The 15158-nt window shown below is 43.1% G+C and overlaps 1 protein-coding gene across 2 annotated transcripts in view; it reads right to left on the reverse strand.

Moving 5' to 3' along the window:
- Positions 1–12850: 12850 nt before the first annotated feature.
- The window catches only part of LOC149445833 (progonadoliberin-2), a 55034-nt gene continuing 52726 nt past the window's right edge, over positions 12851–15158 (reverse strand). For both annotated transcript variants that reach the window (XM_089653370.1, XM_089653369.1), the window contains one exon: positions 12851–13646. In XM_089653370.1, the coding sequence (XP_089509496.1) occupies positions 13611–13646 (36 nt within the window). In that variant the 3' untranslated portion in view covers positions 12851–13610. The remainder of the gene's footprint in view (positions 13647–15158) is intronic.

The raw sequence follows: 15158 nt of genomic DNA on the forward strand, positions 1-15158 counted from the left end.
TCATCTTTTGGTGTCAGTGGAATAGTGCCCCATCATTGGTGTCAGTGGGAGGAATAGTGCCCCCTCATTAGTGTCAGTGGGAGGAATAGTGCCCCATCGTTGGTGTCAGTGGGAGGAATAGTGCCTGATCGTTGGTGTCAGTGGGAGGAATAGTGCCCCATCTTTGGTGTCAGTAGGAGGAATAGTGCCTCATCGTTGGTGTTAGTGGGAGGAATAGTTCCCCATCGTTGGTGTCAGTGGGAGGAATAGTGCCCCATCGTTGGTGTCAGTGAGAGGAATAGTGCCCCATTGTTGGTGTCAGTGAGAGGAATAGTGCCCCATTGTTGGTGTCAGTGAGAGGAATAGTGCCCCATCGTTGGTGTCAGTGAGAGGAATAGTGCCCCATTGTTGGTGTCAATGGGAGGAATAGTTCCTCATAGTTTGTGTTAATAGGAGGAACAGTGCCCCATCATTGGTCTCAGTGCGGGGATTAGTTCCCCATTGTTAGTAAGAGGAATAGTGCCCCATCATTGGTGTCAGTGGGGGGATTAGTGCCTCATTTCTTGTGGGAAATTGTCACATGACCAAGGCCAAGCCCTGTGGAATGATGTACAAAACAAAGGGGCGGGGATGCCGGTGACACCATTGTCTTAATGCCATATTTGGTCAATGACATCATACAAACGTGGCCATATTAAGACAATTATGTCACCGGAATCCTGAATTTGCTACATGGCCGCAGCTGATTGGGCCGACGGCCTGCTGTCATGTGACGGCTTCCAGTGATTTCAAACCAAACCTTAAAGGGTTAGTCCACCTTTACCTGAAAAAAATCTGCCTGTGCAGATAAGGGGTGTCTGTAGATAACAACCTGTAGCTCTTACCCAAGTTGAATGTGTAGGCCATTTACGTACCTCATGAAGCCTGACTGGAAAACTCCTGGGACGTTGCTAGGACGCTGCTAAGTGAGTCCTTGTTACTGCTCACCTCCTCGATCACCTGAGTGAGCTCTACTGCATCAGGGGAGAGAAAGAGCATGTGAGGGAGTTTGATTCAGAGAAAGAGCTTGAAGGAGGGGCTTTTTGGCTACGCCATATTGTGGGCGGGGCCTGCCACACCCGTGCACTAGGGTCACCTTTGCCAGCAGCATGCTTACCAATGCCTGGGACTAGGAAGTCTCCCTGACTGAAGCCGGCCATACGCGGGTCGAATTCTGAAAGAATTTTCTTTCGAAAATCTTTTCAAGGAATTTCCATTTGAATTTTGCACCATTAGCGGGCCGCCGATTTTCGAGCAAACCGAATTTGAGTGTCCGGGCAGATTGGATAATTTTTTGAAAAACGAATGAATTTCTAATCAATGATGAAAGAATCGTGCGAGAAATGTAATTGAAAAAGAAATGAGCGTGAGCTGTGACCTGGAAAGAAGAATCCCAGCCACAAAAAGTCTTTTCTGTAGCAACAGGAGGTGAAATTAAAGGCTTGGTTAGTCGAATTTCGAAATCAATGGTGGCACCATTGGATTGCAAAATGCACAAAATTTTTGATTTTCTAATGAAAATTTGTTCAGAATTCAACCCATGCATGGTCTGCATTAGGCTCAGGTTCACACTCCTGCGACTTTGCATCAGACTTGCGACACCCAAAGTTGCAGGACATGGCTTTTTTTTTTCTATGACAGCCATTCCAATTACTGCGTTTGAAGTCTCTGCAACTTCAGAAAAGGTTCCTGCGCTACTCTGCAGGAACCAGGGGCGGACTGACCATTTGGAAACTCAGGCACTGCCCGAGGGGTCAGTAGGTGGCCCCATGAGATGCCCCTGGTACCTTTTTCATAGGCTTTTTTGAGTTTGGGCAAGGACACAGGGGCCCCATGATCCCCTATTGCCCGGGGGCCCCATGAGTTGTCAGTCCGCCCCTGGCAGGAACACGACTTTCTTGCGACTTGAGTGCCACAGAGTGTAAAAGTCGCATGAAAGTTGCCCACGGTGAAAATCTCGCAGCTTTAGAGTCGCCTAGTGTGAACCGAGCCTTAGAGATGAGCCAGTACTGCGTGTAGAATGAAGCTGAGCCCTACGTACAGTGGCTATACTGTGTTGCAGTCAGAGTGGCGGGTCCAGCTGCACCACCTTTGCCAGCCAGTGTACCTCTGTTACCTCACTCCTAGTAACAGGATGGGATGCCGCCAGACCAGGGGCGGACTGACAACTCATGGGGCCCCCGGGCAATAGGGGATCATGGGGCCCCTGTGTCCTTGCCCAAACTCAAAAAAGCCTATGAAAAAGGTACCAGGGGCATCTCATGGGGCCCCTTACTGACCCCGGGCCCTCGGGCAGTGCCCGAGTTTCCAAATGGTCAGTCCGTCCCTGCGCCAGACACATACCGCCAATCCCATGCCTTTCCTGTGTTAACTCTTCCTCTTCCGTTCTCTACAGTTGAGGATCCTGGTCTGCTCCTGCTTGCTATGGGAGACAGACTGCTTGGGAGGGAACCCAAATAGCAACCCCCTCGCTACCAGAGGACACTGCACCTCACCCAGGTACTGCACCTCGACCGGTTGCTCAGTGTCTTGTTTCTAAGTTACCCTTGGCAACGACTTTGTTCTTCTTTGACTGACTTGATACTGTGTTTCTTTATCTCCCTTTAGTGCTATTACAGGCCTAGGTCCTCCAGAGGATTTACCCCCTGTCCTGACCAGGCCGTTTTTTGCGATACGGCGCTGCGTTACTTTAATACTCATCTTGGATGGACTTCTTCTTCCTCTGTCACAGCCATCGCTAAAATTAGCGATCATGAGGAGCAGTGATGTCCCTCCCTTGGTCCTCCCTTGGTCATGTAACTGTGTTCGGGCCTGGTGGGTGACTTTTCAGTCTGAGTGTTCCTGTAACGGAACCGGACCCCGGCTGCACTAGGGTATTTCCGTTAGACTCCCGCTTCCTTGTCTGAACTCAGATCCACGGACACCACCGCTGACCAAACAAGACTAGGCGACACCAGTCTGTCTGAACATGGAACTGTTTATTTTAAACTCTAACAGGCTTTTTATACAATACGCACTGAGACTGATCACATGATCATATGCAAACGCAGCTTTATACAGCTATATACAGAAATAGACTTAACACTCTAAACAGTAAGTTAATTAGGTTAGCTAGCTGGGTGATTGAAACAAAAGGTGAATGGGAATTTGCACCTAGACAATGGTTGGATGAATTAGGATCTAACTAAAAATCAGACGGTCCGGCTCCTTCAATTCACATGCCTAGTTTAGAATCAACAACCAGGAATAGTCTTCATATAGTTGATAAATATTACTGTCACATCTGAAGTAATTCCAACCGCATTCTCAGCGTCCATTAGTCACCATGTGCCCCTAAGAGACACAGGGTGACTTACACATAAGAGGGATATGGGGAGCTGAGACAGGGGACTCCCCACCTCTCCAAAGTGAGCTGTGCTCCATGGGCCCCCCACCCAAAGTGACTCCCGTCACAGTTCCTGATTGCAATAGAAGGAGGCGGAGCCTGCGTTCTTGCGAGGTAAGCATACGTGGGTCAGGGTAAGGTGACAGTGGGGGAGATTTACTAATACCGGTGCACTCAGAATCTGGGGCAGCTGTGCATGGTAGCCCATAAGCTTCTAACTTCAGCTTGGTGCTTGGTTTCTATCCAGAGTTGCACAGTAGTTGCACTGTCTAGTAAATAACCCCCAATGTCTCCGTATTGTAACAACTAATATTGAAAAGTAGACCATAACTCAGCCACTCTCAACTAGGGTTCCATGGAATCCTAAGGTTCCTCCATAGGTTATGGATTCCTTAGTTGTGTGTAATAGATGTCATTGATGGTGCCTGCAGAGTTTCAGGGCCAATGCTACTTGGCACAGGCAATGGCACAACACCATTGGTCATTTTACCTAACTGGAAAGGTGGCGCTTAGAGACCCGAGACCTTAAAATTATTTCAAGGGTTCCTCTAAGGTAAAAAGGTTGAGAAGGGCTACCCTATCTTAAACCTGAAAGCCAATGCAGAACTCCAAGTAGTCCTATTGCACCATTCAGAGGGGACATTAGCATAACTGGCATGGTATCTGCCCAGCCATGCCCCTGTTCATCCATTCCCAACCCTAGGGTTCCTCCATAGGTTGTTAGGGGCTTCTTGAGATGTGGCTGGTTGATCTCCCAACTGATGGTGCCTGCATAGTTCTGGTCCAACACCACTTGGCAGAGCCAGCAGCATGACACCAGTAATCTTTTTCGCTGTCTGTAAGGGTGGCATTCTGACCATCAATGTAAGGGGGGGGGCATTCCTTCCACTGACCACCACTGTAAGGGGGGCATTCTTCTCACTGTTCAGTGTGACAACCAACAAAGAGGCATTCTTCCTAGTATCTCCCAAAGAATTGATTATAGCAGGGGATCCCTAAGACCAGAAATTATTTCAAGGGTTCCTCGGGTGAAAAGGTTGAGAAAGGTTGCCCCTGTTGGATGACAGTTATCCAGAAGGGACTTTTCCTAAACAATGTCATTGGTGGCTTAACGACATCCCTGAATCCTAATTCATCATGATTTATTATATGATATTACCAGTGCTTCTGCCACTAGAGCTTCAAGTGGAGCCACATTGGTGGCAATGCATTCAAGGCAATGTAGTTCAATGCCTGGCACTGCTTGGTGATGTTGGAGAGCCGTGTCAACCCAGCCATGGATCAGTGTTGTTTGAACTGGGGAAACAGCACAAGCTCATATAGAGTTTTTAGATAGGTGGGTGAAATTAGAGGAGAACTCATTTTAGCAAAGTACAGTTAGACTTTTTGTCTATGCTATAAGAACCGCCCAGACTGCCCCCTCCACAGATCTGTTCTTGCCTTAAGATCTATATTAGGGCCTCTTCAGTCCTTCACCCATCAGCAAAAATCTTCCCATTGCCAACCACACTCGCTTCTCATAGACCAATAGGTTAGATGTATTGGCTGTTGAGCCTACATAAATCTATAATGTGGGGAGCAAGTGCAGAGGTTTGGCTAATGTTGGGAAGATTCCTGCGGCCAATGACTGAAGAGGTGATAGTGGTGATATTAAGATTTAATCTTTGATATATATTGTACATTCACATCAGTCCCTAACCCCCAAGGAGCGTACAATCTAATGTCCCTAACTTACATTTAAACATACACATACTAGGGCCACTTTAGACAAAGCCACTTAACCTACCAGCATCTCTTTGGAGTGTGGGTGGAAACCAGAGTACCCAGAGGAAACTCACGCAGGCACAGGGAGAGCATGCAAACTCCAGGTATTTGGTGCCGTGGTTGGGATTTTAATCAATGACCCTAGTGCTGCCAGGTGGAAGTGATAACCATTTAGCCAGTGTGCTGTCCTAGAGAGCAGCAGGGAGCCTAGAGAAAAAAGGATAACACTACCTTGTTTAAAAGTATGATTATCTTTAATCTACATCCTACGGCCCCAGTGTTGGGTCTACTGTAGACTTGGAAAAGATTTTACAGCTGAATTTGATTAGGATTGGCTTCATTAATCTTATGCAGGCCATAGATGGATCGAAAATCGGCTGATTTTTCGGCCGAAAATAAAATTGGCCGATTTTCGGATCGTTAGTGGGCTAATTGTTCGGCCATTTTTTGGTATTTTGGCAGATTTTTTTTATCGGTAAAGTTGGAAAAAAATCGGCCGATTTTCACAGCAATCATGGGCAAATCGGCCGATCTTTTTACCGATAAAAAAATCTGCGCATGAGCAGTGACCTGCAAGAGGAAGACAAAAAGAAGAGGATGAAGAGGAATAAGAAGAGGAATAAGAAGAGGATGAAGAAGAGGAAGAAGAAGAGGAAGAAGAAGAAGAGGATGAAGAAGAGGATGAAGAAGAGGAAGAAGAGGATGAAGAAGAGGAAGAAGAAGATGAAGAAGAGGATGAAGAAGAAGAGGATGAAGAAGAGGATAAAGAAGAAGAAGAGGATCAAGAAGAAGAAGAAGAGGATCAAGAAGAAGAGGAAGATGAAGAAGAGAATGAAGAAGAAGAAGAGCAAGAAGAAGAAGAGGAATTCCAGTCCGGCAAAAAGTGTCCCTGCAGAGAGCTCTGCTATTTCTTTGACAGTTCCTTGACATTTATAGTGGTTGCAACAATGTATCTATTTGTTTCCAAATAAAAACATCTGTATCCTAAATGGATACAAATAGATACATTGTTGCAACCGCTATAAATGTCAAAGAACTGTCAAAGAAATAGCGGAGCTCTCTGCAGGTACACTTTTTGCTCGCTGTAGACAGGATGAAAATCGGCCGATTTTTTTTAACCGTTCCTGGTAACGTCGGCCGCTTGAACGACTGATTTTTCTTTTTTTTTTAAAGAAAAATCAGCCGGTTTTCTCCCCATCTATGGCCTGTATTAGTCTCAGTCCATGTAAAGCAGCATGAATCTACTTCTGGGGAAGGGGGTGGGGGGATTTACTAAAGCGGGTGCACTCAGAATCTGTTACAGCTGTACATGATAGCCAATCAGCTTCTAAGCTTTGACAAAACTTGGAAGCTGATTGGTTTCTATGCAGAGCTGCACCAGATTATGAACCATGCAGCTTTAATAAATAACCCTCATAATGTTTTGGGCTAAGGCCAAAATTTAAATTTTGGTCTCATCAAACCACACTACTTTTCTTGCATGGTAGTGCTGGCTAATAAGTATCAAGAATTTGATTTTGGTTTGCTTGGCTATTTTTCCGAGTAATGGACTTAATATCCTCACTCTTCCATTCAGCCTAGCTTTGTGGACCATCTGGGTTATAGTTGCCCCATGCAAAGTTTCCCCTATCAAAGGTATGGTTTTCTGCAGCTCTCCTGGATAACCTCCAGCCTCTTGGTTGCTTCTCTAATATCCTTCTCAGAGTGAATCTGAGCTGTGGAAGCTGAACTCCAAAGAATTAGTGGAGGGCCATGGACTACTTTGGGGAAGTGATCAGTATTTTTTTTTTTTTTACACAATTTGCTTATAGCAAAGAATTACTTTGCTATAAGCAAGCATTTACCAGAATGACATCGATTCATTCAGGTTTTTTTTTTTTTTTTTTGTGCTTAGCTGTGATTTGGCCACAGCTAATCACGACATGTGCATGTGACCTGCTGTGACCATTCACAGCTAGACACTAGTATACAATGGATGGCATGAATGAAGCCATCCATTGTATACAACTGTCATGTGACCTGCTGTGATTGGTCACAGCAGGTCACATGGTACCGGCAACGGTACTCAGATCTGTCATCGGCCGTGTCCGAGGTATACGGCCGGTGACAGATCGCGCCGCTGCTCTGCAACTGTGCAAACTGCGCATGTGCGGGAGGACGCCAAATGGCGTACACCCCGGAAAGGTAATGCATTTTTGCAGCCGCCAAACGGCTATAGGCCGGGCGGCAAATGGTTAAAGAACTGAAGAACAGCTAAGAGCTTCTCCTTTGGCAGGTCCTCAGAAGAACAATGAGCAGCACACCAATGATCTCACCATTGCTATTTTCTGTTTCTGTCTTGCTGAGGAGATTTCTCTTGACTTACTAGACCAGAAGCCGCCATTGGAAGATTGATTTCACCTCTATGCCTGTTCCATGGACAACTTAATTTTTTTTTTAAATACAGTGCCTTAAAAAAGTATTCATATCCTTTTTTTTCCAACATTTTGTCATGGTACAACCAAAAACGTAAATGTATGTTATTCGGATAAGACCATTATTAGTGATAGACCAACATAAAGTGGCACATAATTGTGAAGTGGAAGGAAAATGATACATGGTTTTCAAAATTTTTTCCAAATAAATATCTGGCAGGTATTTGTATTCAGCTCCCCAGAGTCAATACTTTGTAGGACCACCTTTCGCTGCAATTCCAGCTGCAAGTCTTTTTGGGGATGTCTCTACCAGCTTTGCACATCTAGAGAGGGACGTTGTTTGGCCATTCTTTGCAAAATAACTCAAGCTCTCTCAGATTGGATGCAGAGTATCTGTGAACAGCAATTTCCACATCTTACCACAGATGCTCAATTGGATTTAGGTCTGGACTTTGACTGGGCCATTCTAACACATGTATATGCTTTGATCTAAACCAGTGGTCTCCAAACTGTGGCCTGGGGGCCGGATATGGCCCTTTGTTTGCCTTTATCTGGCCCTTGTGGCACTATTCCACCAATTGATACCAATGATGGAGCACTATTCCCCCTACTGACACCATCAATGGGGCACTATTCTTCTTATTGATATCACCACTGAGGCACTCTTCTTCCCATTAGAACCAATGATAGGACACTGATGCTATGGCATTTTTTATTCCCAGTAGTGACAATACGGCCACCTAAAGGACAGTAAACTTGCCCTTTGCTTAGAAAGTTTGGAGACCCCTGATCTAAACTATCCCATTGTAGCTCTGGCTGTATGTTTAGTGTAATTATCCTGCTGAAAGGTGAACCTCTGCCCCAGTCTCAAGTCTTTTGCAGACTCTAAGGTTTTCTTCTAAGATTGCTCTGTATTTGGCTCCATCCATCTTCCCATCAACTCTGACCAACTTCCTTGTCCCTGTTGAAGAAAAGCATCCCCACAACATGTTCACGGTAGGGATGGTGTGTTCAGGGTGATGTGCAGTGTTAGTTTTCCGTCACACATAGCGTTTTGCTTTTAGGCCAAAAAGTTCATTTTTGGTCTTCTCTGACCAGAGCACCTTCGTCCACATGTTTTCTTTTTCCCCCACATGGCTTCTTGCAAACAGGACTTTTTATGGCTTTCTTTCAACAATTACTTTATTCTTGCCACTCTTCTATAAAGACCAGATTTGTGGAGTGCACGACTAATAGTTGTCCTATGGACAGATTCTCCCACCTGAGCTGTGGATCTCCTCCAGAGTTACCATGGGCCTCTTAGCTGCTTCTCTGATTATTGCTCCCCTTACCTGGCCTGTCAGTTTAGGTGGACTGTCATGTCTTGGTAGGTGTGCAGTTGTGCCATACTCTTTCCATTTTCGGATGATGGATTGAATAGTGCTCCATGAGATATTCAAAGCTTGGGATATTTTTTTATAACCTAACCCTGCTTTAAACTTCTCCACAACTTTATCCATGACCTTACTGGTGTGTTCCTTGGCCTCCATGATGCTGCTTGTTCACTAATGTTCTCTTACAAATCTCTGAGGTCTTCACAGAACAGCTGCATTTATACTGAGATTAAATTATACAAAGGTGGACTCTATTTACTAATTAAATGACTTCTGAAGGCAATTGGTTCCGCTAGATTTTAGTTAGGGGTATCAGAGTAAAGGGGATGAATGCCACACTTTTCAGATATTTATTTTTTATAAAATGTTGAAAACCATTTATCATTTTCCTTCCACTTCACAATTATGTGCCACTTTGTGCTGGTCTAACACATAAAATTCCAATAAAATACATTTATGTTTTTGGTTGTAACATGACAAAATGTGGAAAATTGCAAGGGGTAGGAACACTTTCTCAAGGCACTGTATATTACTTAAATGCATACATGATTCAGAACGCTCCCCTCCACCCCCCGGCACCTGCCATGTCGGTCCCGGGCCCGCAAATGGGCAAGTGGAGCCCAGATTACATACTGGGAGCGTGTGTGTGTGGGGGGGCATGTTACGGGGGTCTGTGGAATCAATTGGGTGGCAGTGCAGCTGCCAGACTGCTTCCATCTGACAAAAAGGAATCCGCCTGTCAGTTTTACACACAAACCCGGTAGCTGCAGGCACCAGATTGTATGTAAAATCCCCCAATGTCAGGTCCATACGACGTACAGATCTGGCAGCAAAAGGGTTAAACTATTAAAAAAAAATCTTTAAATATACTTCATTACCTCCAAAAAGGACAAATAAGTAAATAAAAAGGAAAATGACTCAAACAAAGAAAGTCACCAAATATCAAACGTGTGAATGGAGACTAAAGCCGAACTCACTCCTTTATGTTTTGGTACTTTTTTTTGCCTTGTGGGTTTTTCATTGACAGTACATCATGACCTATGCTAAGGTTATAACTGAGTTGACATATGTTTTGATGTATTTCCATTTATTTTAACCACTTCAATACCGGGCACATTCACCCCCTTCCTGCCCAGGCCAATTTTCAGCGTGGTCACACTTTCAATGACCATTGCGCGGTCATGCAACACTGCACCCAAATTACATTTTTATAATTTTTTCACACAAATAGAGCTTATGGTGGTATTTAATCGCCACTGGGTTTTTAATTTTTTTTGCTAAATAAACAAAAAAAGACTGATCATTAAAAAAACAAGTTTTTCTTTGTGCTATAAAATTTTGCAAACAAATAATCTTTCTTCATAAATTTAGGCCAAAATGTATACTGCTACATTTATTTGGCAAAAATAACCCAAATCATATATATCTGGAAATCGATCAATTCTGATGTACTGACAGTCTCATTACTTGAGGCCTAAAAATGTCAGGACAGTACAAGTATCTCCCAAATCACCCCTCTTTGGAAAGTAGACAGTCGGAGGTATTTAGTAAGAGGCATGGTGAGTTTTTTGAAGTTGAAATATTTTTTTCACAATTGTTTGGAAAATTATGACATTAAAAAAAATAGTTTTTTCACATACTGTCACCAGTTCAGCACAGTGTCAGTATATAACTATTGTGGTGGTGATCGGGAACACTGACTGGTGACAGTATGTAAAAAAAAAAAAATTAAACTTTTTTTGAATAATGTTTTCCTTTTTTTTTCTTATTTATTAATTTTTTTACTTCTGATTACACTGTAATACTCTAGGGAAGGTGATTGCTTATAACAGTGAATATCACTGTTTTAAACATCAATATTTACTGAATGAAATTGAATCATTCACTTTTTTTCTGATTGGCCACAGCTAGTCACATGGTACAGATGGGATGTGATTGGCCCTGTCTGTACCATGTGATCACGGTGACCAATCACAGAGATCAGCACAGTAGTACACAGTAAATGGCATGAATGGTTGATACTCATTGAGTACAATTGCCATGTCTGGTGGTCACAGCAGGTGGTAGATCGCACCGCAACGCGGCCCATGGATGGCAAATGTCCCGCCCGGCCGTCATTTTACTGTAGGCTAGGTGGGAAGGGACTACTAAAGTTTTACTGCCCCCCAAACTTTTTTTTGGTGTCATTAACATGTTGATGAGGGGGGAAAGGAGAAACCAGGGACTGCAAAATAAAGGCAGGTTAAAATTCAGCTCAAGATATAGTTAAGGAGCCACAGCTAGTCACATGGTACAGATGGGATGTGATTGGCCCTGTCTGTACCATGTGATCACGGTGACCAATCACAGAGATCAGCACAGTAGTACACAGTAAATGGCATGAATGGTTGATACTCATTGAGTACAATTGCCATGTCTGGTGGTCACAGCAGGTGGTAGATCGCACCGCAACGCGGCCCATGGATGGCAAATGTCCCGCCCGGCCGTCATTTTACTGTAGGCTAGGTGGGAAGGGACTACTAAAGTTTTACTGCCCCCCAAACTTTTTTTTAGTGTCATTAACATGTTGATGAGGGGGGAAAGGAGAAACCAGGGACTGCAAAATAAAGGCAGGTTAAAATTCAGCTCAAGATATAGTTAAGGAGCTTAAAGTGTTTGTTACCCCAACTTTTTATATTCTTGATATGTGCCTACTGTACCATGTACTTGTGTTAAAAAGTTACCTGATCTCTTTGCATTGCTTCCTTTGTTTGAAATCCCTAGTGTTTCTGCCAGCCCCTCTACTTTCCAATTTCAAACTGACAATGCTAGGGTGGAACACACTGGGAACACATCTATCCCATTGTGGTCAGTTTGGGAGCACAGCCCGCCTGTCCTCTAATGGCAAAGCTTTGTGCTGACACAGCCCTTTGCACAGCCATTCAATGGGAAGAGCAGTGTACTTCTGTTTCTTTGCTTTTTGCTGACACACCACCTGCAGTCTCCACCCCGAGCTCTCTTAACACACTTGAGCGATTTGAGCTTGATGCCCGAAACTCCATAAATGCTCAAACTTAAAAAAAATCAACTGTTCTCTATGGTGCATGTTCACACCTGATCACTTGAACAGTCACCATAGAGAACAATTGATTATTTAAGTTTGAGCATTTTGGGAGCTTCTTGCTTCAAGCTACAAATCGCTCAAGTGTGAATGCAACAGCCACTGTTGTGCTAATCTGAAGGCCACACAAAGTTTGGAGGTCTTTAGCTATTGGCTCTGCAGACAGCGATTTCTGTGCACTGTGCACTTCAGCATGTGCTGACCCCCCTCTGTCAATTTACGTGGCCTACTACTTGGTGGCTGAGTTGCTGTTGTTCCCAGTTGCTTCCAATTTGTTATAATACCACTAACAGTTGACCGTGGAATATTTAGTAGCCAGGAAATGTCATGGATGGACTTATTGCACAGATGGCAACCTATGACAGTACCATGCTTGGAGTCACTGAGCTCCTGAGAGCGACCCATTCTTTCACAAATGTTTGTAGAAGCAGTCTGTATGACTAGGTTCTTGATTTTATACACTTGTGGCCATGGAGGTGATTGGAACACCTGAATCCAATGATTTGGAGGGCTGGTCCAATACTTTGGCATTACAGTGTCTGGTCCAATACTTTGGCACACACAAACATTTTCCTTTCACTTCTATTTTAAACTGAATGGATTGATTTACAAGATAAGAGCTCACATCTACTTTCAGAGAGTACAGTTAACAGATAATTACGGATTCATTTCAATGAATTACTAACTCTTATCATCAATGGTCCCCAAGCTGTCTTACTGAATAAGCTTGTATTGGTAAATTACATAAAGTAACATAGATGCTCCATTTCCTATGCAAGAAACAAGACAGATGGTCTTACGACCTAAGGAATTTTATTTAAAGATCTGATGTTCCATATTTAATCCTATGAAGCCTCCTGGCTAAATACATTGAAAATCATTACTAAAACTCCAGGAATGTTACTGTATACAAAATGTAGCTTATTGGGAATAAGACAATTCTGAGAACACAGAATATCTGAAGCCAACAATGTTTTTCAACCAGTTGGGGAGGCACAACAATTATGAAAGGGACACAATTCTTGGTCTGAATATACAACATAATAAAACATCTCTTGAAGGCCAACCCAACCCAAAACTGATAACTAAGTTTTGTCTGGACACCAATGAGCAGAAGCACCCATCAGCTTTTTTTTTTTTTTTTCTTGTTACCCCTCAAAACCTCGTCTTGGAGGCTAAACACAGACATCACTCTTTTAGAGTGTGACACGGTCATTTAGGTTTGCGTTAGCCAAAGCAGTTGGGAATTGCAATTCTCATAGTAAAATGTTACTCATCTCAACCTCAAAAAAAATCATAGAAGAAGCCAATAAATATTACTATTACTACAACAATTTAAATCTGAAGTAACAGTTTCTGGTAGGGTTGGCCCTAAAAATGATAAACATACACATTAATAAAGTTTTTTTGAAACAGTGTCCAGAATTCTGATCAGTGCCCAGCAGCAGAATAGTGACATCATCAATGTAGACGGTGGTGCAACTGAAGAAGACGGTGGGGTTCTTAAAGGAGACATGGCTTGAAGACGAAGATTTGGAAGGAGCTACGTTAGTTTGTCACTTTTTTTGTAATTGTCTTGCCAAGACATCAGCCTGAAAAAAATGAAGCCGTTTATTATACTGAGGTGTAATCAAGTACAAAACTATTTCAAGCAAATCACCAGCGCTTTCAAAAATTTATAATTTTAATGTTTATTTTTATCAGTTTACAAAATGTAAAGTTAACAAACAGAATAAAAATTAAATAAAAGCAATACTTAGTGTGATTACCCTTTGGCTTCAAACCACCATCAGTTCAATTCATCAAGCTCTTGAAGAAGCACAAAGGAAGGGCAATGATGAGGATCGTAGATGCAGTGATTGGCCAAGGAAACATAATGCCACAGATGAAAAACACATCATGCTTGCTTCCCTTCAACATTAGAACATGTTCAGCAGTGCCGTGGGCACAGAACTGGCAGAAACCAGTAGGACCCAGGTACACCCATCTACTGTCTAGAGAAGTCTGGCCAGAAGTGGTCTTCATGGAAGAATTGCAGCCAAAAATCCATACCTCCAACATGGAAACAAACCTAAGCAACTCACCTGTGCATGAAAACAAAGGAACTGGGGTGCAGAAAAATGGCAGCAGCTGTTCTGGACTGATGAATCAAAATCTGAAATATTTGGCTGTAGCAGGAGGCAGTTTGTTTGCAAAGGGCTGGAGAGCAGTACAATAATTAGTGTCTGCAGGCAACAGTGAAGCATGGTGGAGGTTCCGTGCAAGTTTGGGTCTGCATTTCTGCAAATGAAGTTGGAGATTTGGTCAGGATTAAGGGTATCTTTAATGCTGAGAAATACAGGCAGATACTTATTCATTGTGCCGTATCATCAGGGAGGCATGTGACTGGACCCAAAATTATTCTGTAACATACAACCAATGTCATTAAGAACTATCTTCAGCGTAAAGAAGAACATGGAGTCCTGGAAGTGATGGTTTGGCCCTCATAGAACCCAGATTACCACATCATGAAGTCTGTCTGGGAAGAGACAGAAGTATTTGAGACAGCCTACATCCACAGAAGATCTGTGCTTAGCTCTCCAAGATGTTTGGAACAACCTACCTGCCAAGTTCTTGTACAAACTGTGTGCTAGTGTACCTAGAAGAATTGAACATTTCATGCTCTTTTGAAGGCAAAGGGTGGTCTCACCAAATAGTGATTTGGATTTCACTTCTGTTCATTTACTTTCTATTTTGTTGTTTGAAAAAAAAAGAAAACTATTAATACTTCCATTTCTGAAAGCATTGTTCATTTACAGCATTTTTTCACACCTGCCTAAAACCTTTGCACAGTATATTGTTTTCACTAACTGCTATTTTATTTCAAAAGTTATTGTTATGTTTATTTCAGGTACTTATATAGCGTCGTCAATTTACACAGCGCTTTACATGTATATTATACATTCACATCAGTCCCTAACCCTCAAGAGGTGTACAATCTAAGGTCCCTAACTTACATTCATACATACACATACTAGGGACATTTAGACAGGATTCAATTAACCTACCAGCATGTCTTTGGAGTGTGGGAGGAAACCCACGCAGGAACAGGGAGAACATGCAAA

Source organism: Staurois parvus, unplaced genomic scaffold, assembly GCF_062004578.1.
Source record: "Staurois parvus isolate SC_StPar_1 unplaced genomic scaffold, SC_StPar_1.0 ptg000708l, whole genome shotgun sequence".
Lineage (NCBI taxonomy): Eukaryota > Metazoa > Chordata > Amphibia > Anura > Ranidae > Staurois > Staurois parvus.